This window comes from Chanodichthys erythropterus, chromosome 7, assembly GCF_024489055.1.
Source record: "Chanodichthys erythropterus isolate Z2021 chromosome 7, ASM2448905v1, whole genome shotgun sequence".
NCBI classification, from domain to species: Eukaryota; Metazoa; Chordata; class Actinopteri; order Cypriniformes; family Xenocyprididae; genus Chanodichthys; species Chanodichthys erythropterus.
In genome coordinates, this window is record NC_090227.1 from 9471360 (window position 1) to 9495159 (window position 23800).

At 39.8% G+C, this 23800-nt stretch overlaps 1 protein-coding gene across 6 annotated transcripts; it reads right to left on the reverse strand.

The window, feature by feature from the left end:
* Positions 1-2316: 2316 nt before the first annotated feature.
* sema6d (semaphorin 6D) lies at positions 2317-22669 on the reverse strand. Of its 6 annotated transcripts, none has more exons than XM_067389795.1 (19): positions 22547-22669; positions 14576-14744; positions 13111-13222; positions 12915-12975; positions 12481-12543; positions 12278-12379; positions 12030-12120; positions 11167-11286; positions 10802-10890; positions 10069-10286; positions 9857-9988; positions 9499-9654; positions 8808-8981; positions 8306-8446; positions 8049-8126; positions 7827-7885; positions 7435-7491; positions 6794-6964; positions 2317-5857 (listed from the first exon to the last, which is right to left on the reverse strand). In XM_067389795.1, exons 2-19 carry the CDS (start codon positions 14691-14693, stop codon positions 4566-4568), a joined length of 3234 nt encoding a protein of 1077 aa, XP_067245896.1. In that variant the 5' UTR covers positions 14694-14744; positions 22547-22669; the 3' UTR covers positions 2317-4565. The 6 variants fall into 6 exon arrangements, with proteins under 6 accessions (XP_067245896.1, XP_067245897.1, XP_067245895.1 ...); XM_067389796.1 differs by lacking the exon at positions 22547-22669 and adding an exon at positions 21960-22515 and having other exon boundaries at positions 6806-6964; XM_067389794.1 differs by lacking the exon at positions 22547-22669 and adding an exon at positions 21960-22515.
* Between the last annotated feature and the right edge of the window lie 1131 nt (positions 22670-23800).

Here is a 23800-nt window from a genome sequence, read left to right on the forward strand (position 1 = left end):
AGCATCAGTCAAGTGAGTTGGAGATCTGCATTTGCATTATTTTCGTTAAATTTGAACGTGTTAAGGTTTTTGAATTAACCACATGCATTAACGTGTAAACGTTGACAGCCCTAAAAAAGAAAAGAAATGCATACAGGTTTGGAATGAAAAGATGGAAGTTTTCATTTTTGGTTTAAAAATCCCTTTAAAGGGGCTGTATGTAGGAATGATACCAAGTGTTCAAAATAGGTACTGCAGTCCAAATTCAAAATATTGTTTGGCCCGGCCCCTCGTTCAAAGACGTGGGTTGCCAGCAACAATTGGGAGCACAATTCACAATGAAAGCTGAGGAGACTTGAACACTGTAAGCTGATGAGTTGATTCATCTGTTTTAATATGCTGTCATTCATAGAGATATTTAGATGGATTCAGAGGCTTTTTAGGTCAAGTAGAATCTGCGATTCTCTGACCCATTTCGTTTGTTGGTTTCCATGGTTGCAGTACGCGGTGTTTTCCGCCAACTGGCAACCTGTGATGTCAAAATACTATTGGATAAACTGGCAGCACATGGTTTTGCACAGACCAAAACGTCTCGGGTTACAGATGTAACCCCTGTTCCCTGAGTAAGGGAACGAGACGCTACATCGAATGACGTGATGGGAACCCATCACGTCATTCGACGTAGCGTCGATAGTTCCCACGAAAGGGAACATCTCGGGTTACAAATGTAACCCCTGTTCCCTGAGTAAGGGAACGAGACGCTACATCGAATGACGTGATGGGAACCCATCACGTCATTCGACGTAGCGTCGATAGTTCCCACGAAAGGGAACATCTCGGGTTACAAATGTAACCCCTGTTCCCTGAGTAAGGGAACGAGACGCTACGTCACATTGCCATACCCCCGGCATACCTGTGAGCGTCTTGCTTCAGACATATTCCAGAAGCTAGCGTTCTTTGTTCTGGGTATGCTTTATAGTTTCCTGGTCAGTGACGTCACCCGCCTCTGACGTCACGTTTTCTCATTGGTTGGATACAGAGGTGCTTAACGAACACAAAATGCAGAGGGTTCCCATCACGTCATTCGACATAGCGTCGATAGTTCCCACGAAAGGGAACAAAGACAGACATTCTGACACGGAACGCACATTTTCAAAGTAGAATTTCTGGCTGTAGCAGGAACAAGTAGGTGAACTTAGCATGTTTCCTAAATATCTGCAAACATATCAGGGTATTTTTATGCTTTATTAAAGTAAAAATCTTACATTGAACCCCTTTTACATCCTCTAGTCGTTCAGATTAGTCAGAATTGAAAATATATACACTGCCATTGGGGTCGGTAAGATTTTTGCAATGTTTTATTTATTTCATTTATTTGATCAAAAATACAATAAAAACAGTAATATTGTAAAATAGTATTACAATTTAAAATAACTGTTTTCTATTTTAAATTGTAATTTATTCCTGTGGAGGCAAAGCTGAATTTTCAGCAGTCATTACTCCAGTGACACATGATCCTTCAGAAATCATTTTAACATGCTGATTCAATGCTTAAGAAATATTTCTTATAATCAATGTTCAAAACAGTAATGCACTGTTTTTTTTTTTTTTTTTTTTCAATATTATTTTTTTAATGATCTAAACACTTTGCAAATCATGTAGTAGACAAGGGAACTTCACAGACTTTCCACTTTAAGAACTTCTTAACCATAACTAGACTCATTTGGTGGTAAATTCTTGACTATAACAGTCCAGACATGTCTGACCTACACATTAAAACATTGGCCACTTCTGAAATTCTAGTGAAGTCTCTCATACGATCTTGGATACCTGATGCTATCAGTGTGTGTGTGTGTGTGTGTGTGTGTGTGTGAGCAAATGTGTATGTGTCTGTACTCTGAGCCAGTGAAGCAGATGTTGGGTGCTCAGCTTACAAATGACTTTGGAGGATTTCCCAACGAGATGTGGAATGGCTTATTCTCCACCGAGATTTCAAAACAAGGGTCTAAAAATAAAGTCTGTGCTAAGTCTCTCATCAGTAAAGACGATAAAAACATCAGTCGTGGAGCTCTGAATTTCAGCCTACAGGTTCAGCATGCAGAGGGACTGTCAGAATGTGTTGGGTTTCAGTGATCCTTTACAAAAATTTTGCATTTCAGAAAATTTGAATTTAAACTTACTTCAAGTTTAAAGGAAGAGTTCACCCAACTTTTTTCCATTTACTCACCCTGAGTGGAGTCACACCAAGTTTGACATCATGGATGGCAAATCCCATGATTCTCAGATGTCTCGTGCAGATTATATTTTCATCTATTTTACAAGTATGTGTTGCAGAGTATCATTCTTTATTAGCAAATGATAGAAAGAAAACATTTTCTGTGCAGTAATATTTTATTTCAACTATACATGCCGTGTTAAAAAAAGTCAACAAAAATATTCTTAAACAATGACTGTAATTATTTACACTTTCTCAGTACAGCTTTACAATATCTACACATTAAAATATTTCAGAAAAGAAAAACTGCCAATGTTTGCACAGTATTAAAAATAAAAGGTAGACCAGTCTGGTTTCTTTGCACATATATTGACTGAACAGTAAAGGCTTGAAGTCGGATTGCAGATTTATATTGCAATATACAAGGCAGCTCAACACAGGACAATTTGAACCAGAGCACAGGATCAACTCTCTCTCCTTTAAAAAAAACTGATCTTTAGCAGATGATGATGATGCATCAGCGTCTGCTTAGTTGCTCAAATACAATCAGAACATGTAAACAAAGATTGAGCTTTGGGCTTTAAGAGGCAAGTTTTACCGTAATACACTTAAATTCCGAAGTAATTTCAAGCAAACTGTGATTTTCTAATCAAAGATCTTTTTTGCCTCCCCATGAAATGTGAAACATTGTGAGTTGAGAGTCGCGTGATAAACATATTAGATTCAGTATACATTCATTACATGGCATCTTATCATCGCAAATTAGCACCTTCCAGAAATGCATAAGAACGAAATAGCAATAAGAAAATGGCTAAGACATTATTTTAATCTTTGTTTGCATTCATTTTCATTCTAAAACTTTCTTCTATAAAAAGAACCATTTTGAGGGACCAGCCAAATCATAGCATCCCCCATCCAGGACTGGAACCACTACAAACATTGAAGGGGCACCCTTGCCCCCCACTCCAAATATTCCAAAACGTTTACCTTCTCTGCTCATATTAAGCCAAAAATACATTTGTTTCATGATTGTGAAATGTCCAAAACCAAACCAAGCTCTCATGACTTTAATAAGGCACACAAATACACAAATCCAGGTCAACTTGCCTTGAAAATGTCCATACTTAAATAGTTGTATATATACAATAACAATATCACTGGCACGACTCTGCAAGACACACTGGTAAGGTATTGCAGTGATTCTACACTTATAGTGAGTATGCAATTGAGGCCCCTATTCTTTAAAACAAGCAGAGTGAAGCTTATCTCTCGGATAGGGTCTAGTATAGAGCTGAGGAGTGGTATAAAGTAAGGAATGCGCAATTTTCAGTTTTATGTAATACTTTGCCCAGGAACCAAGAAGCATGCTCTCTAAAATGGTGTAAACTGGAAGAAATATGTAAGATTTCAGAGGGAAACAAAAATTATTTGAGAAAGAACTTCATAGACCCAACAGCAGTATTTGGCATGTAGGAAAGGAGAGAGGTTGATCAATGATCTGCCTTATGTCAGAGTTGAAAGTTGACTCTATGGGATTACAGGATTCCCATTGATTTTCTGGAAATAAAAACAGAACATAGTACATTTGACCAGCGTGATCCTGTGCTGAGTCTGTGGGTTTAAAAGCTTGCAGCAGCTTGACACGCACAACCGCTGCATGGAAAGTCACACTGAAGTTAAACACTGTCATCATCTACACTTAGCAGCACAAATGTAGAGGGCGATTTTACCCTGTGAGTTTTAAAATCAGTAGTCCAAGTAGGAGCCCTGGACATTTCTTTTGCACGCAGAAATTATTAATTAATGTCTGGACTTCTGTGTCCAAACACATCTGATGTTAATGCACCTTAAATGGGATTTAGTTTTATGACAGCGCTGACTCAAGCTTGTTCTCAGTTTACTGAAAAAACATGGACAATGAATGCACACTGGTTAGCCCCAGAGACTAATCAAACACAGACACGCAACATGTCCATTTGACTCTGTCTGTCTTCTTGAGAGATATCCAAACAAGAACACCAAATTTTCCAAACAGTCTTACAAATACAGTTCACATTGATGGGGAGAACAGTGCAGGGGGGAGCATTCACTGCCCGATCGCCACAGCAACTACGCAGCTGCTTTACGTTGCACGCCAGCTGTGACCTATGACCTCAGGCGTCCCTGCCGCCTTAAAGATCAGAATCCATCACCTGTCACTCAAGCGTGATGGGACATGGTCATTGAGAACTAGCACAACTACCCGAAACAGAAGCTGTGGCATCCGTTTCATTTCCTTTCAAAGGAAATGGAGACTGGCATGCCATATTTCTGTGGGCCAAGCACTTTTACTCTCACTGTTCATTCAAAGAGTAAGATCTTGCTAAGCATTTCAGTAGCTATACTTGTTCACTGCCCTCATTTGTGCAGTCTGTGGTGCAAAACCATTGGGTTTGGGTGGCACATCGGGCTTTAACGATGCTGTCCGTTTGATGGATGTTCGTGGTAAAGATCCGTGACCACTGTAGCTGCTCTGTCGGGATACAGAAGGTGTCATAGCCATTGGTACCCCGTGAGAGTCTAGTCTAGTGGGTGGGGTAGGAGTTGGGGGCATGTACCCACCTCTGTTCATACTAGGTTGCCGGGACACTATGGCCCCGCTAGGTGAGTGCAACCCTTTGGGCGGCGAGGATATGGAGTGCCGCTGGGAAGAGCTGCGGTGATATCGCTGTCTCTCAAGAGTTCCCATCTGCCCTGTGGGTGATGTTGGTGTAGTCGGCACATCCAGTCTTTTAGTTGGGCTATTCCTGGGTAAAGATGAAGAGGGAGAGTACAAGGAGGCCTCTCGGCTTGGGACTTTAGGTGGAATCTCCGTTGGGCTTACAATGGGTTCCAGCATTAGGTGCTGTCGGGATTTCGGCATCTCCACCATAATGGCCTTTGGGTTGCTCTCATTCAGGTGCTTTAAGAGGTCGTTCAGCGTGTTCCTGGCATCCACAGTGCGCCGCTGGTCTTTACGACCAGATTTGGAACCATGTTGATCACTATTCTGGATCTTCTTTTCTGCTTGAGGCCCTTCAGGAGTGCTGAAGGATGCCCTGTTATCGTGTGTAGCATTGGGCAGTACCACAGCACTAGGGATGTGGGGGTTGCTAATGGCAGAATGGGGAGGTGGACTGGAGGGAAGGAATTGGGGGCTTTTGGGTGGTCCATCTTTGCGAGAGCTACTTATCTTTCCATGAGCTCTCTCCCACTGGTTTTTGATTGGCTGAAGGCTCTTCTGTTGCAGTACAGGTGTGGACTCGGGTGTAGGCAGTGCTGCTAGTTCCGGTGGCTGCCCGCTCAGGAGCATCGTCTTAGTGTCTCCAGTGGTTGGCACCTCCCTCCCATTGCTCAAGAGGTTGGTGTAGAGTTTGGGAGAATCCATATTGGGTTGGTACTCTTTGACAGGACTGTCGAACAGACCGTTGAGCTTGGCAAAGCTGCCAGTAGAATCAGTGCAGGACTGTGCTGACTCTGCGTCTTTTTGGATCTTGCGCGGAGTGCGAAGGAAAGCATCTCTATAGCAGTAAACAACCATGCCGGCGATGAATGCACCAAGCAGGAATGCAGCTAACACACAGGAGATGAGGATGTTCATGTGCACCATCTGGTTAGATTCACCTGCTTGTATTTCCCACACACCTGGAACACAGATAGCCAAACTGCATGTTAGCACACTCACAGTTGATCACTGAACAACTCTCTATTGAAGCAAAAAGTCCTTTCCCCCCAAACATGCTCAACCATTTGGTGTGAATCAAAAGTGTACTACTCATTTTAGAAACTATTTAAACAAATCTACCTAGCAAGAAATTCAGAAAATACAATGAGGTACCCTGTGATTATATTAGTGAAGGAGGCAAATTAGTAAAGAGACGTGGTGGAACATTTTATTGCACAAGGGTTGCAGTATCAGGTGAGTTAGTATGTTTTGGTTTCTCATGAGAGTTTTTCCAAAAAGAATTAAGCCCACTGTCTTTGTCTAGTACCCGAGGGTGAGTTGTGTTAGCGTTCGCAGATATTCGAAAGAGTTAGTCAGTGAATAATGTTTCTTGAGAGGTGCTTAAAAGTGTTGCTTAGTGGCAAGGCCTTTGGAAGATTTCCTAAAACCCAAAACAATGGGCAGAGAAAGAAATAGATGAAAGAAGATAAAGATGTAGCCATTTAGGACAGAACGAAAAAAAAAAAAATCCCATAGAAAATGCATGAAACTAAAATATATATAAAATAAAGATAAAATTGGAGAACAAAACATTGAAACAAAAGTTGGAAAAATAATAATAAAAAGCTTTATATGCTGATGGAATCCGAGTATAGCTGCTTGTACCATCTCAATACACTTCAAGACAAAATGGCATTGTGCTGATCTGAAAGTTTTCAAGAGCACATGCATTAGGAGCCTGTATCTACTTTGCTAATGTAGTGTGACTAACTCCAGAATTGCTTATCATGTTATTCTGGTAAGGAATGGGCTGCTATCAGAGATGTATGGACTTTCTCATATGACTAGCAGCCCTAATAGCAGCTATTACCCATAATTCCATGCAGCAGCGCAGAGCGCTCTGGTCAAGGCCTTACCCTCCAGCACACCTGGTATATGCTCAACAGAATGTGAAGTGGCTGGGTCATCGTGGAGCACAAATTTCCGTGAGCCAAAGAGTTGGGGAATCTGAGTGGGGATGGTTTGGGGTGATTGTATGGGTTCAGAGGTCGCGGGCACTGTGACTGACGAAGATGGCAACTCCATGTCTGTAGCGACAAACAAACTGTTAAGAATCGGAGCCCATGATAGGCGCAACGTAACGATCGGGGTTAGTGCATACTGACAGGACTGACATATGTCAGTTTATATGATTCATTGAGGTTATTTTTTAGAGATTGACTCTGATGTTGGACCATTACAGGTAAGTAATGGCTATGCAGAGTCAAAGGTAAGGAAAACTTTAGCCTGAGAGGAGGGAAAGGATGAAGACTATCTCTAATAGAATGAGATGACGACAGGGAGATGATAAGATGGAGGCAGCACATATCCATGCAAGAACAAAAGCATGAATGAATGAAATGATGGAAAAGCTGGTGATGAGAGATCAGGTGCCCTCTTAATGATAGTGATGATGGTGTGATGAAGAGGTAAGTGGCAGCAGTAGAGGAAAAAAGAAAGGGAGATTTGGAGAATGATGAACTCAAGGAAGAAAATCAGTGCAGTACAGGAAACTAACCAGAGGTTGGGTCGCCATATGATTTGAAATCTGGCGCTGATGTAGTGGCCAAAAATTCTAAAAGAATTAAAGGAACAGGAAATCAGCATAAAATAACAAAATAAAAGTTTGAAATTATAAAAACGCTAAAACTGTTTTTATCAAATTATCAAAATTTGTGTTTGTTTTCCTCTGGTTTACGCTGTATCGCTCTTTCACTTGCAGGTGTATGTTACTGTAATGTTTAGGCCTACATGATTTATGTGTATGCATATGTGTTTAATTGTCAGAGGAATTAGTATGATGTTTCTGTGATATGTGTTAATTTCCATCAGCTGAGAGTGTGAGGGGGTTATCGAGGTGAAAACTACTATCTAATGTTTCTAAAAAGGGGCATGTGTTGATTAGCTCACCATGACAATCGCCGAGATGAACCGTGTTGCCGTATTCAACATCTTGCTCATAACCAGTTCTGCAAAAGAAGAAAAGACAGAGAGATAAGGAATTTGGACTAATGGGTGAATCTCTAGTTTAGCTTTGCAGAAAATAGGTCAGCTATTCTGTTTGGCATACCTAGGTTTCCCTGTTGCATTTTCTAGATAAATCTGAGTATTTTTAATGATTGTAAGACTTACTGCATAGCTGCAGGAATACGCTCACAAGCTCCATGTGACATCCACCCACAGTACGGGTCTCTAGAAGCAATACAAGACCTGCAACACAAAAATGAATGTTTATACGCACACAATATGGAAAATTAACACACCTCACAATGGTTGAGGAGGTTTTGTGCTGTTCAGACTTATAAAATGAAATGTGAATTAGATATGGCAAAAAATTATTTTGCTGCCTGCATAAACAAAGCCTAAAAAGAGCTGCATTCAGTACTCACTTTTGACAGGAACTGTGTCGTTCGCAGCGGCTGAGTGGTATTCTGACCACACAGCTGGAAAAGGCCACATATAGCGTGTGGGTGTCTTTATCTAGGTGGAAAGACAGAATTCGCCGATCATCCTCATTGCTGGATAAACACCTGGGAAAAACAGAACAGAGGGAGGGAGACGGTGAAGAACAGTTAAATCACATGTTATCTGATCTATCTGTCAGTCACTACTTTCTTTAGCCACACAGTTTAGCAGGAAAAAAAACACACTGCAGAGAGAAAGTGAAAACCTTTTACTTTCACATCAAACATATCTAATCTGATCTCAAACGATCCAAAACTCTCATTCAGGTCAAAAAAAAAAAAAAAAAGACCATTTCATTTCTGGGTAAATAGCCAAGACAGTTTCATAAAATAACGCTTCGGTCTACAAATAAGTTTCTTACAATCTAAAGATAAAGAGAATCCGTCTAAAGACTGATCATGAGATAATTATAGGATGAGAACATACTTGGCTTGGTTGAAAACATCAATCTCCTCCAGTAGTACGCTGTCATTTAAAGACAGCGGGGATGTCTTGGCCAGAACTTTTAGCACGATGCCTGCCTCAGAGCCAATGAAAACCACTGTGTAATTCTTATGGGGTCCTGCAGTGTTATCAACGGCGAGTGCCGTTAGCCTATACCTACAAAGAAGAAGGAAAAACACTTGAGCACAGGGCTGCTTTTCAGTTACAAGGAGACGCCTGAATTACAAAAGCTGAACTTGATCAGGCACAGGACAAAACATGTTGAAACGCGACACAACTATCAAGACCTGGACTAGTTAATTTAGGTGTGCCAGGTGTGCCAGTTGTTTAGAACGTGAAACCAACACTCTTTGCTGGGAGGGTTATAAAACGTTTACCTGATGCTTATTTAACAGCTGACACTGGGTCTAGATGTTCTTATGTAATTATATTTCAAATCTGTGCCAGTTTTTTATTTCTTTTAAATGGGTATCAACAATTTTTTTCTGATTATGAAAAAAAAGTCTAATAAAAAGGGGTTGGGTTTACATGTAGGTTATATGGTCTCTTCCTGTCAAACTGGGCGCAGTACTTAGACTTTCCTGTTAGTCAAAAGTCTTGGTTGCAGCAAATCTTGCTATAGTGCCAGAACAAGGTTTTGAGACTAGGATGAATGGTGGCACTTTGCCCGTACCTGACTCTTGTTTTGGTGAACCACGGTTCGTCTCCAATGGAGGGGACTGATGTGTCCATGAGTGGGTGTGACTTGATGAACTGAAGGGTCTCGTCTGGAAACTCGATGGAGGTTTTGTAGGACTCCGCTGAACCATGTCCTGCACAGCAGCCGGGTCTGAAAAGACAAAACACGCACACATGCAGTTCCGGTTGAGAGAAAGAGGGCAAAGAGCCATGTGCCACATGCCTGTAAATCTATACCCGCCTCCATATGGCCACTGCTCACACAGGTTAAATATGCAGCATGTCCAATTATCGCATGTTAATTATTAATCTCGCAATGATTAGCCCGTCACGCACTAGTGCCGTGCACCAACCTGGGCTTGGGGAGCTTTTCTTCTGGAAATGGTGTCCACACTGAATCTGCCGTCTTCTGCTCTTTGAAACGGCCACGGAATGCTTTCTCAATGTCCGCCATGGAGAACGCACACACCGCGGATCCAGGGATACTGAATAAATCAGAAACAGTGTTGTTAGCACAGTTGTTTTCATTTGGAGATTTTGTGGAAAGGGTTGCGATAAGCTTTACCTGTTCAACTGGGTGGTGAAAACTCCAACCACAGAAGGAACCCCATTAATGTCGATGATGTCCGTAATTGCCTGAAGGACGTCAAAGTAGAAAAACGATTCTCCAGGAACGGAACAGTTCAGGCGAGCCTTAACAAAAGATGTCCAGTGTTTCTCCAGCACCCGCTGAGACCCTCCCATGTCATTTTTACAGATCCTAGCCACTCTGGAGTAAACCGCCTGTGGTGAGAGAAAAATAGCGGGAGAAACTCAGCATCGCTCTCTAAATAATAGATCTATCTCCCAGGCGGCTCAGTTGAATCTAAATATACGCAAGAAACATTTTTTCTCTTATAAAACAAAACTGCAGTGTGCTAGAGGGCTTGAATTAGCACCATGTAACCATCTTAATAATTCACTTCTGTAAAACCTGCTCTCGTTGCAGGTGTTGACTGCAAAATTAACTAAACTTAAATATTCATTAGTCTGTGGTACAAAGAAGTCATTATATGGGCCAATTTCAAGCAAATCCTGAGGCAACGGATGATATATTGACCCTCAGGGACAAGTGCTCATCTCTAAATAAAAGTCTTTGAATACTACAGTAACTTACAGATCAGAACTGTATTATCACAGATTTTAGGTATTACCATCTGTACCACTGTATGGCACCATCACATTACTTTTTGCACATGTTTTGTGAACTTTAGCATCTGTAGCAACATTAGCATTGCACATTATGTTGCAAGTCATACCTTTCCCAAGTTGTTGTGCTCAGCTGCGATTTCTCGGAAAAAGAAGTAGACGAAATCCCCATAATCCACGGCGTGGAGGAAATGTGGTTCTGGAAACGAATAAGAGAGAAGCATTAGCATCTCCATCGCTGACCCCAAGTTAAATTTTCATGCGTTTTGTTGGCTGAGTGCAATGCCTGAGTGTTGACCTAGATTGTGCCACAGAAAGCTGGATTTTATATCAACGCCTGCCATTTTCTGTTTTTATTGACCCACGTCTTTAAGGTACGGTTAGAGGTTATAGGTCAGATGTGTACTGTGTTCAACTATTTTAGCAATGTTAGCATAAAAATACAAGACTAGCAGACAAGCAAGAGTTTCTGTACCTTTTAACCACTTTGAGTCATACTTGATGGTACGAAGGGCAGAACCGTCTCCCATGCTGCGATAAATCACAGCATCGCTGGCCAGGAAGTCCGCCACCGTAGCCGAGTACAACTTACCGTCTATGACACAAAAATATGTGTTTAAAATACACTTCAGCTTCATTAAATAATTTGCATACAACTCACGCAATGTACTTGGAATTCAACACACGTTCACCGAACACTAAAGGCCCATTTACACTGAGAACGAAACAGAAAAGCTAAACGAATCGCAAAGGAAAGGTCTATTTAGACCAAACGAAAAAAGAAAAAAAAAAAAACCTCAAAAGTACTCTGATAATTTATATTCTTAAATGCAAGACACAATGTACAAGGTATTTCATTGCATTTTTTGCTTTTTACCTAATTGTTTCTGCTATTTTATGTTACAGGAACTACAAAAATAAATAATCCTCCTTTCTAAAAAATCTTTCTAAATAATACCAATAATAGTAATAATAATAATGAATACAAATTCTGGTTTAATACAAATCTAGTTAAATTTAGTAAGTTTAGTGCTTAAAACAAGAAAAATATACTGGAAAACAAGCCAAAAATGCTGATTGAGAGGTTTTTGCAGTGTGGCCTGTACAGACTCATTCAGATACACACGTGACATCACACTGTACTAATTTTTTGCCAGGTTGTGCCGTTCCTGTCTGTATACTACCAGAGCTGGTGCAAAGACAGGACGCTTTCGCGGCATCTGATTTATGCGTAACATCAGTCTCTGCTCTCATTGGAGCGTTAATTTTATCCAAAACCTTTAAAATTCATGGCAAAGTTATTCATCATCCTCCTCATTATCCTGACAGCTCTCATACCAGCAAACAGGGCAACGTTTGTCTGCTTGGCGTCAAATGGGCATCGGGCCAAACCGCTGATCTCTTCCCCATCAAACTCCAGGTTATCCAACTAAACAAGAGACGGAAATAGATAGAAAAATATAGAGATGCTGAGTTCTTATCTTCATTGTACTGTAAAACTCCTCCCATTCACATTAACCAGTCACTTATTAAGGGCAAAACAACAACCAGACAGTCACGTAGACCTTATAAACAGCATGACCTACCCTGTAGTAACGGCACATGGGGTTGAAACCATTTGTTCCACAGATGAACACAAGATCATCATTTCTCGGAACCAGGACTTTAATGAAATTATGGCACTCGTCCTGAGAGGAAGACAAGACAGTGAGATTAATGGTTGCTTCAGTGCTGTAAATACTACAAGACCAATGACAGCTGATTTATGTTGAAGAGGTGGAGGACTCACTCTGTGCTTTCCCTTCATGGCACATGTCTCCCTGTCCGCCTGCCCCGACCGCCACGTCAGCTTCTGTGACATCAAGCACCAGCACCATTAGACACAGTTTCCCACCCGCACACTCGTAAACATTAACACTGTACTACACTGCTTTCTAATCAGGCATGATGCAAAAAGTTTCCAGCAGCCATTAATAAGTAACCTGCCTATTTATTTGAATATATATATATTATATATATGTTACAACATTTTTTATAGCTCTGTAAAGTCCAATACCATTTCACTGTGGGCAGGGACAGAAAGACAGAAAGAGAAACCTAGCGATTTACAAAAAGTGGTGCCCTTACTGGAACTTAGATAATTTTTATCGCTTGCTGCTTTATTGTGTCACACCTGGTTAGAACAAGAGCATTTGGTCATAAAGTGATTTACTGGGAACCCACCCTGTATGGAATGATCTCATTCCTGTAGGACTCTCTTAGACTCACTAAATACACCTGGTCCCTGTGAGAGAGATAGAAACAGTTTACATTACACATACATTACTACTTACAGTTCTACTGTTCACCAACCAGCTTGTCTGAGCAGGTCAAATGGTCAAAGATCATGGTTTCACATCCTCTTTAAGTGCTGACTGACCTGCCCGCGATGAAGAGTGTATCATGTATCTGGGTCATCAGCTGAAAGTCCAGTCTATGCTGAGATTCGTTGCCAGAGGGGCGTCCACGGAAAACCGGGTACTGTCGTGCATCTGTAGAACAAACAGATGCGCTGTTATTCAGTATTAGCATCAACAGAGATCGATGTTGGTATTGATCGGCTGTGGCAACTGCATGTTAAACTGCCCTAAAGAAAGACTTTGCTAAAGTAATGAATATTACACCAGCAGCTCCCGCATTGACGTCCAGCGACTGCACTGTCAGCATGCTAGGGTGTTTTCTCACTGCAGAGCACAGAAGTGCTAATGCAGCGACTATAGACGTGTGTTTCGTCTTTTAAAGAGCGTGGATGGCTGTATTTATAAGTACAGGTACTTTTATGTCCCAGAAGATGATATTAAAACTAATTATTACTTTTAAAATTTTAGAATGCCCCACCATAAGGTAATTTGAAAGGTAGCAAAAAAAAATAATGTTTGATTTTATTGGTTTAAACAGGCCTAGTATCAAACCCAGACTTTCAATATTAAACTAGGAAAATCCATTATAAACATATACAGTTAAACCAAAATGTATTCAGACACCTTGAACATTTCATTCATTAATATAGTTTATTCACTATAGTTTAAAAATGGTAATAAAATATGACAAGATCTCAGAGTTAAACTATCAGAAAAAAAAAAAAAAAAAAAAAAAAATCTTAATTATGTGAGTTAAGCACAATGTGGTCAGGTCAAAGTGTCTGAATCATTTTTGGTTCAATTTTTTTATCAATTTCACTGTATGAAGAATTTTTGGGTATAATATGTCACTGTTTACTTTATTTTGCTATCCTGACTTACATAAATTAACTATAGTGTCCAGCACCCACTAGTAAAAATATATCAAAAATATAAAAAATGTCTGAATAATTTTTGGTATGACTGTAGATTATTATTATGTTGTTGTTTCAAACCAATAATGAAACAAACCATTTAAATATTTAAAATTTTAGAATATTTTTAGTGAGTGCCATTTCCAATCTAGCTGTAATTTTTTTTTTTTTTTTTTTTTTTATTTAAAAAAAAAAAAATTGACTATGTAATTTAATTGTGCATATTTATGATACATAAATACTTATTACTTTGGAAGACAAAGGACTCTGCCATTTTATTCTACTTTATTTAAAGAAAAAAAAGTTGATTTAGTTGGTGGAAATGTAATTTGTTTTTGATGTTAAGAAAATATTCTGTGTTATATGTATATCTACTAGCCATTGTTAATGGGAAATGTGATGAACCAGTGAGAGTGTAAACAGTGCATTTTATGACAGCTTATTTTCTAAAAGCCCGCAGGGACAAAAGTGCACTTAGCTGAAGAAAAGAAATGTTTTTTCAAAGAACTTGATAAAGATCTTATGTAAATGGGGGCAGTTCACAAACAGTGTGATGCCTGCTGGTTCTTACAGTGTCTGTCCACAACGTCCAAAGGGATGTTGTCCTCAGGAAAGCTCACAGCCTCCAGCTGGGACGCCATCAGCAGCAGTAGCAGCAGCAGGTCAGTCGTCAGTTCTCGCCACCCCATCGCTGGCACAGAGGGCAAACACCTCCTGTACTGCACTTATGTAGATGTTACCTGAAACACACAGAGACACAGACATACAGACGTCAACATACATCCCAGACGCGATTTCCTCTTGTGTTTTTGTGTATGACCTCTGTCAGGATTTGCTAGATTAGAACGCCTTTTTTATACGCATACAGGTTCACTCCCAACAGATCATTCAGTGTGTATTTGGCAGCCAATACCCATGATTGAAAATCTGTCCATGAGAGGAAGGTCAAAAAACAGACAGAGAGGGGGTGGAAAGTGAGTGCTTGAGACACCAGAAAAGCATAAATGAACGTTGTGCTATCAGCTAGCATTGAAACTTTCACACATATACACAATATTTTAGGATATATAATATTGGCAATATATTGTGTATACTATTAAGTGTGTGTTTGGATTGAGTACTATGTGTGGGAGTGTGTTTGCTGCGCCTGGCACAGAAGTCTTCAAACGGACATTCTAACAGGAAGATTTTCAAAGGTCTGCATGCTGCGGTTGGGGTCGTGTCCTGGAGAGACAATCATCTGTGCATATTAATGAGCAGTGTAAAGTCAAATATTTATAAAGCTACAAATTATTCATGCCAGCAAAGCCTGAACGGATATAAACAATTTACATGGAGACAACAAGCATCTTGGCAGAACGAGAGAGAGTGAGTGAATCAGGCCCCAACCATTTCCTGAGAGTGTCTCACCACACATGCTTGCATATAGTATTGACATTTTTTGCAATTAGCAGCCATGTGAACCTGCTCCCACACTGTAATATGTATATGCTGCCTGTACCACCCTGCTATTATTGATTAGCTGTTGATTGATCAGTTCTCAATTGATCAGCGGAATGGGTCGTGGCCTGGGGAAACTCTCCAACTGAAATACAATCCACAGTCCTGCGAGGAAGGGAGTTTCTCTGCTCATCTGTTGCCATTATGGATCTTCATTTCTTCAGGCTGACTGCAAGGGATTCTGGGCTATCTGTGCTTTGATCAGATCAATAGAAATGACTCTTCTCTGGCAATTATTTTAGATGAGATGAGAGGTGAGAAAAGGTTGATATGAGAAGACGACGGGATGAGAAGGCACGGAGAGACAACAGACGAGATGAGAAAAGAAGATGAGAAGATGAAGAGAAAAGGAGAGATGAAGCAAGAGGACATGAGACGGATGACAGGGTATATGAAAATAAAACATTTGAGACAAGAAAAGAAGTGAAGCAATAGGACAATACGTGACAAGACAAAAATAGAACTAGGAGGACACATCAAATGAGATGAGACAAACATGAGACATGAGCAGAGACGAGAAAAGAACAGATAAGGAGAGACAAGATAGGAATAGACAAAACAAGGCAAGGTTTGAAGAAAGGAGAGGCAAGAAGAAAGGAGACGAGACAAGGATGAGAGGCTAGATGAGAATAGAACATAGGCCAGACCAGAAGAGAAGGAGAGACAAAAGAGATGAGATGAAAATTGAAGAAAAGAGAGGCAAGGAGAATGAGACACTAGATGAAAAAAAGATAAAAGAGGAGAAAATTAGACTAGATGAGAAAAGGAAGAGGAGAAGCTGAGACAAATAGGACAAATAAGATAAGGACACACCAGTTGACATGAGACAAGCATGAGAGACAAGATGAGTCAAGAAGAGATGAAAAGAATAGACAAGGTGAGAAGAAAAGAGACAAGATGAGGTGTGAATTGAAGCAGGAGAGGCTAGGCGGAGAGATGAGACAGGGATGAGAGAAAGAGAAAAAGGGAGACAATATTGAGACAGGCTCACAGAAATAAAACAGACAAGATGAGAAGGACACATACAGACAAGCAACCTCTCAAGAAGAGATCTCAAGAAAAGGATCAAAATGAGACGAGGTGAAAAAGGAGAGAACAGAAGACGGGACAAGAATAAAGATTAACTTTTTTTGCGCCCATGTGGTACTTGAACGATTAAAAGCTTTAATGCTTGGACACTTTGTGGAAGTCAAAAGGTCAAGGGGTCAGAAAATGTGTCTATCATAATGGAGCTCCAAATGAATTTCTTTTCCCAAGCGCAACCTTGATCCGTACAGAAGTGCACACATCAGCAGAACAGTGCTGTCGGAGGGGCCGGGAAACACTGCATGGATTAAGCGATGTGTACAAGAGGAGCCCCAGTTTAATACAGCACTGAGAGTCTAATCACAGCTTCACAGTGCCGTATCATATCCTCCGCCTGGATATTACTTCAAGAAATAAAGAGGGATATTTCCAGCACCCTGGAACATATTCATTGTCAATGACAGAAATTCCTTACAAGCTCTAATCATTATTCATAGAAACACCACAGGGAGTTACAGAGACATGCTACAATACCACAACAATTCAAATGTACGAAAAACACCAGGCTTGGGCAAAGAGAGCATGAGAAACCTAATGCAAAACAGAAACAAAGGACATACAAAGGTCAGCCGTCTTAAATTTCTTTTCAATATACAGCGAGCGCAACGTGTTTTCTATTGAACGTCTTGGTTTGGTTTTCCATTCTTGCCCTCCAGTGTATGAGTCCGGACAGGCCCTGCGTGGAGAGAGAGACGACTAGTCACGCAACCTGTTACTGTTTAGCTGCTCCCCGGTTACTCTCATTACAGCTTCTCTCAGTGCGACGCAATAGCGCACTCGCTGATGTTTTTGGCTGCGTATCCCGGGATGCTGGCACGCCCCTTGTGTTGGCAGGTCGTTCCAGTAAGATTGCCTGCAGCAGATCCACCCAGAGCCCGCCCGTGAGAGTCCAGCTGCAGGAAATGCGACAGTGAAGGCCAAAAGAACAAAGCCGGTCGGTGACATTCTGTGGCTTTAGTTAACCTTGTGAAATAGATGCTCCCCAGTGGCTGCATTAGTGCAGCTGATGTGCTATGGTTAGTTTTTATGCATCTTGATTCAAGAGAGAATTATGTTGCTTAACCGAGGAGCATTTCAATCAACTTTGCTTTACTTTAACACAAACCCTGCAGATCTGCCTGAGGCCTGAGAATGAATGTGAAAGAATAAATCAGCAGAAGCTGTATGATGGTGTATATACCACACAATGGTAGAAATGTGCCAACTGACAAGAGACTGTGCTATACCGTGGTCGAAATATACAAGTGGCTATCAGTGCTCAGGAGTGCTTTATGTTATTTACAGACAAAAATAATAAAAAAACATGGAAAAACGTGACAATACAGAGTGGGATGTATGCCAAACATGTCTCAAACTTGTTTTTGAACTGATATTTAAGAGTAGAACTTGTATTTGGTCAATGACGTGACGGGTCATTTTTTTGTCCGAAGGCATTAATAATAATAATAATAAAACAAAGATATGACATCTAAAGTATGTAAGGTAGTACAACTAGATCTCTTTTATTGAATCAAAAAGGTTTGAATTATATATTCCTACACATATAAAAGGTATTTTAAAGATTTAAGTGTCAAAAGATCATTCGGTTTAACTGTCCAAAGGCCAATACAGCCATTTCATTTGTGATTAAAATATCTTAAAATGTAATAAATGTATATATATATATTTTTATTCTGGCATGAATTTATAACATCATATACCATATATCATCATATAACAATGTAAAATGGTATTAAAAATATGTGTAGAAGTCATTGATTTGTTATGAGAAAGAATGTTCGGAAAAATACATTTCATTGATGTCATTCGGAGTAACCAGGTCATTCGGTACAACTGCTATAAAACATGGAAAATGTTGTAATATTTTAAAAACTTGTACTAAATATAAAATGTTTGGTTGTCCTTTTGTTAGCTAGCTAACAAGTTAACTAGCTAGCTAGCTAGATATCTGTCTGTTTGCATTGTTTGAAAATATCGTCAATCGGTATAACCAAATGTGTCATTCGGTAAAACCAAAGTTTTGATTAAACCAAATGACTTTTTTGGTGACAAATTTTGTCCATATTGTAAAAAATGTGAAAAGCAGTGTTAATTTATTATAAAAACCACATAATCTCATTGTTAACACTTAATAAAACCTTATTAGTCAATGTCCCATTTAAGGGTATTTGTTAGGCACAACACAAAATTAATCATTTATGATTGCCAAGTAACATTGCCATGTTTCTTTGTTAATATAATATAAAACAGATTTGTGGTCACATGTGTGTATATTGATCAAAGATGAAAAAAAGTTTCACATTAATAAATAAATAATAATCAAGTCAGGTGAAGAATCTTACATTTAATTAACATTAATAATGAGCAATCCATTTGTTAAAATATTTATTAATCTTTTTAATGTTCGTTAATAAAAATACAACTGTTTATATATATATATATATATATATATATATATATATATATATATATATATATATATATTAGTGTGATAAGATATTGGTCATAACGCCTCCTCAGATCTGCTTTCAGAACTCAACAGTTGTGATGTGTATGGTTTCAGAGACACTCACGCTGAGATTAGAGCTCTCCCACAGAAGAGCACTGAAATCATAAAGTTGTTTACAGTGGGATTACAGCTGAGAAGTCACAACTTGTTACTCCACAGCTGTATGAGAGGTCACCGCCCCACCTGAGCAGCTCCACTCCCCACCCCCACTCTCCCAAAGCCCTATCCTGCAGGTGTGTGCAAGTGTGTGTATGTTGAGGGAACAATAGCGAGCTCAGGGTCCGTTCAGTCCGGGCCAGTGAGGAGACCTCCATGCTTTAAAGGTTAAATCAGTTACTCAAGCCTGACCGAGGCTGAACACAAGACAGCAGGACTGGCGTGGGCTTAGTGGACACAATGTGGCCAGCTGTTGTGACTGACTTTATTCACACACCCACATGAAATGTGCTGAAACTGCTCCGCTGTGAAGTTTCAGAAGAGGTAGATGTTATCTGGCGCTCTCTAAAAAGGGGGTTGACAGGTTCAGCAGAGATAAGAGGAAACGCAGGGGGCCGCACACTCTTGTGGTGTGTGTTTCACAGAGATGAATCTCTTAAACTCAATGTCACACATTCATGGAGCACAAATTAACAAAAGCATGCATTATGAGAACAGCATATGCCATTAACTTCCATATGGTCACACAGTAAGAAATGGAGAAGAGCGGAGAGTGTTGTAATAAACAGTGAGTTGTAACACAGTTTAACCAATTAAAAATGAGTTACAGGGTGAAATCACTATCATACATGAACAACATCCTTCTGAGGTGACAGTAGTTGTAAGATTTATTGGATAAAGCTATAAGTACTTCCCTATAGTACATCCTTTTTTTTTTTTTTTTTTTTGTATCATTGTGGAGACTTTCCATTGACATGTTTTTATACTAAGCAAATTATACTTTCTATTCCTGACCCCTAAACCTTTTTAATTAAGATATTATTTAGTTTGGTCCCCTCAAGGGGACTGTTGGCTGCTTCACACAATGTAGGTAATTCCAGGTTTTATTGTCCTTGTTGGGACATGTGGTGCTCACAATCTGGACAAAAGCTCAGCACAAACATGCACTTGTGTTTTTAGCGTATGTTTTAGTCGATAGCTTATGTTTAATGCATTTGTTCGACATTTGTTACTTTGCTGGACTGAATTAAAATGTTTTATAGATGTTTACTGTTTTGAATTACCATTTATAAAATGAAGTGGGTGGATTGGGGTGATGGCATAACAGTTGTTTCGAAAAATTAACTTTTATGTGGAATACAACAGCTGTACAACATTTAAACCTATGTTTTAGTCTTACAACCCACTCCAATACGGTACTTTATATAAAATTTTGGGACATTTAATGTGTTAGCAGTCTTCAGTCTCCACTAGGCTACTTCATGTTTTGCTCAACATTTGCCTCAGTATTTTGCAACAACAAGCAACATTCTGCACGAACACAGAATGAAACGAGATGACTGACCTTAAGAAAAATAATTTCTTTGTTCTTACAACTCATTCATTCATCCTGCTGAAGCCTGTCACTCACGTAACAAACTCATTTCGCTTCATGCTACATGTGTGTTTGTAACACCGCATCTCGATGTCACTCAACAGTTTGTCTATGACCGATTCAAAGCATATGAAAAGAAGAAGGCATCTTCAAAACCCTCTCCGCTCGAAACCGGACCTGAACTCCGCCTCTGAAGAGAGCATATGAATCAAAGCGTTCAGGCTGGAGCCGAGCCATGACGAATCTCTTGAGTTGCAGTAAATGCATAAAGACAACAGTGGAGTGTTGGGTCGGTAATGGCTTCTGCTGGGAAATTGATTGTGTTAATGCATGACCGTGGGCTCCAAAACCCACTTTACACAACAACAGCAACACTATCTCCTTCCCTCTACATCGGACCATATTCTAGAGGCAGTAGAGATTATTGTTTTGTTGTTTAAAATATCGTATCAGTTTGAATGACATAATGCAACTCCCAGGCAAAGGTTAGCTAGATGAATTTAATGGCTCTAAATCGTCCTTGTCGTCTACTTCTATATGAACTTCGATCCCTCATCATTACGGGACACGAGGGATCTAAAGTGCATTATTGAGATACATCTGTCCCATCCAATGTCAGAAATTAACTGGCATTGATTTACAGGGGCGTTTTGACCTTTTTTTTCCTCACATAAAACAAGTGTGCCGCCCATTTATTCCAAACATTTCAAATGACTTAGTTGAAATTGACACTAAAGTGGCTATGGCTATCTCTAAATAGACATGGATTTCATAATATTTCTATTATATAAATTTAAAATTTTACGTAAAATCATGCGAATTCACAAGAGGGAACATGTTTTCCCCATATTTTAAATAACTAGCTGGGCATTTTTGCCCCACGTCTGGGTTAATTTCTGACCCTTGTCCCATCTGTCCCGTTTATTAGCCTGGATAGAAACGATACAATTGAGGAATCAAATGCTTGAATTAGCTTCTGTGCGTTTTCCCACCATGAGATATTTAAATCCCGTTTTTTGTAATTCATATTTTCATTTATATTATGATAATACGCAAAAAAAAAAAGAGACACAAGCACTATAGAAACAAAATACTATTTCTCTTTAATCGACTAAACGCACTGTATCAACAGCATGTGACAATATTGCACTGCTTTTCTCTTATTTATAATGCTAAATATAATAGGCAAAGTTACTTTTATCTAAGCGCTTCCAGCAGTCTCGAATTATCAGTCTAAATACAGAAAAAAGTTTCGTTAAGCAGTATTAGAGTACTATTTACTCCAACATTTGTGACAACAAAGTGTAAACATGAGAACAGAAATCCTACCTGAATGTTCTCCAAACGAGCATGTAGACTACGACGCTCTCTCCGCTTTATATTCCAAGGTGTTTTACTCTGTTAAATCCAATTGAGAATCAGACAGCATGTGTGTAGTTCGGTCCATAAAGCCAGGAGATCCACATGTGTTTGTTTTATCCGAACCACTCAAAACAATTCCCAGAGCCCGTGGGGCTCGTCCAGCTCGTCTTCTGGATAAAGCTTTGTGATCTTCAAAAGCTCACCGATCAAATAGCACCAAGACCCTCCCTCTCCTCTAGCACCATCCCCCCGTCATTCACCAAACCAAATCAATACAACCCAAACCAAATAAAACCAACTAAGTAATTACCTCAAGAGATCTGCTCTTCAGAATGAAGAACTTTAAGCGCGTGCGCCACTCCGCTTATAAACAATCCGAATCGGTGTGAACGGGTAACAGGGTGAATAAAAATAGCTCCAGTTCTATTTTTGCTCTGCACCTAGAGTACTTTTGATGTTTTGGAAATCTTTTTCTTGCCGCTTCTTTTCCTTTTCCCCATTTTTACAGTCTCACACGCTCGTAACGTTGCATTTCCCCAATAAAATCAACTCACCTCATCTGAATCCGTGATTCTCTTTACGCGATTTGGATCGCAACAACTCTGAGTCAAGCTTGAAGTGTCTCTCTCCGTTCGGAGCGGGGAAAAACAAACTAATGCACGGCAAATGGTGTAACTCGATCCATCCCGAGTCCATCCATCAGCAGAGCCAACCACAGCCTTGCCTAGAAACTGATCCCTCCCCATTCCCTCTCTCTATCCCTCTCCCTCTCTCTTTCTCTCTACTCCCTCTATCCACTCCAGCACTAGTAGATGTGGTTTTTGGCTGCTTTCCCTTGCTAGGCTGTTTTTTCGTTCGCTTGCCAGAGTGTGAGACCTTTATTGTCTGTATATGTGTATGTATTTATGTATATAAAGATATGTATATAATATTTATTAATGCTTTTGCAATGGAAACACTTTTAACACACCAATAAAGCGCCTTGGATCTCTTGTGTGTGTATATATACGAGAGGCCCTAACATCTTGGTGACCCTGAGGGGCCCCCCTCTCTTCCCAGTCCCTTCCCCCAGCAGTAAGCTGCTTGTTAAATCTTTTCCACAGAACTGTTTTGGGAAGGGAGGACAGCGAACCACACTCCTTGGAACTGCTCTTTGGAAGGAAATCTTGACTTTCAGCTTGAGGCAAAAGAGAAAGGAGCGAATAGAATTTATTTTGACACAATGCTCCCATGCGTTTTCAGTGCCAACCTTTTAGAACCATTTTCAATAACATAAGGCATGCATAGAAATCATTCTCTCAATCTTTACATTAAACATAGCTGTGATCAAAGTTTCCAAAGTTTATTGTTTGCATAATTATGCATGTCTGCACAAATAGTATTCAATCTTGCGATATATATTTCAAAATGGTTTACTGATCAATTACATATTAACATGAGCTGCATGCTGCGTGAATTAGTTACAGATTCACTTTTATGCTGTATTGTGTACGGGTGTGAACATTAACACGTACGAGCTGATAGAGAAACAAAGAACGTGGCAGAGTGTTAGAGTATTTGGCAACTGTGCAGAGACACTGCAGTCAACAGCATTTAGTATTGTGGTTCCTATAAGTGTATAATTGTTGCTGTGAAATTCACACAAGCATCGGAAAGTAAATATTACCTCTGCTCCCAGCAGTCGCTAACGGAGTAGATATAATGATTAGAAAATTAAATGCACACATAACTGTGGAGAAGCGAGTCAGAATGCCAGCACATCCTGCCGGTAACTGGACAGACACACAGTGTACATAAACGTAATAGTT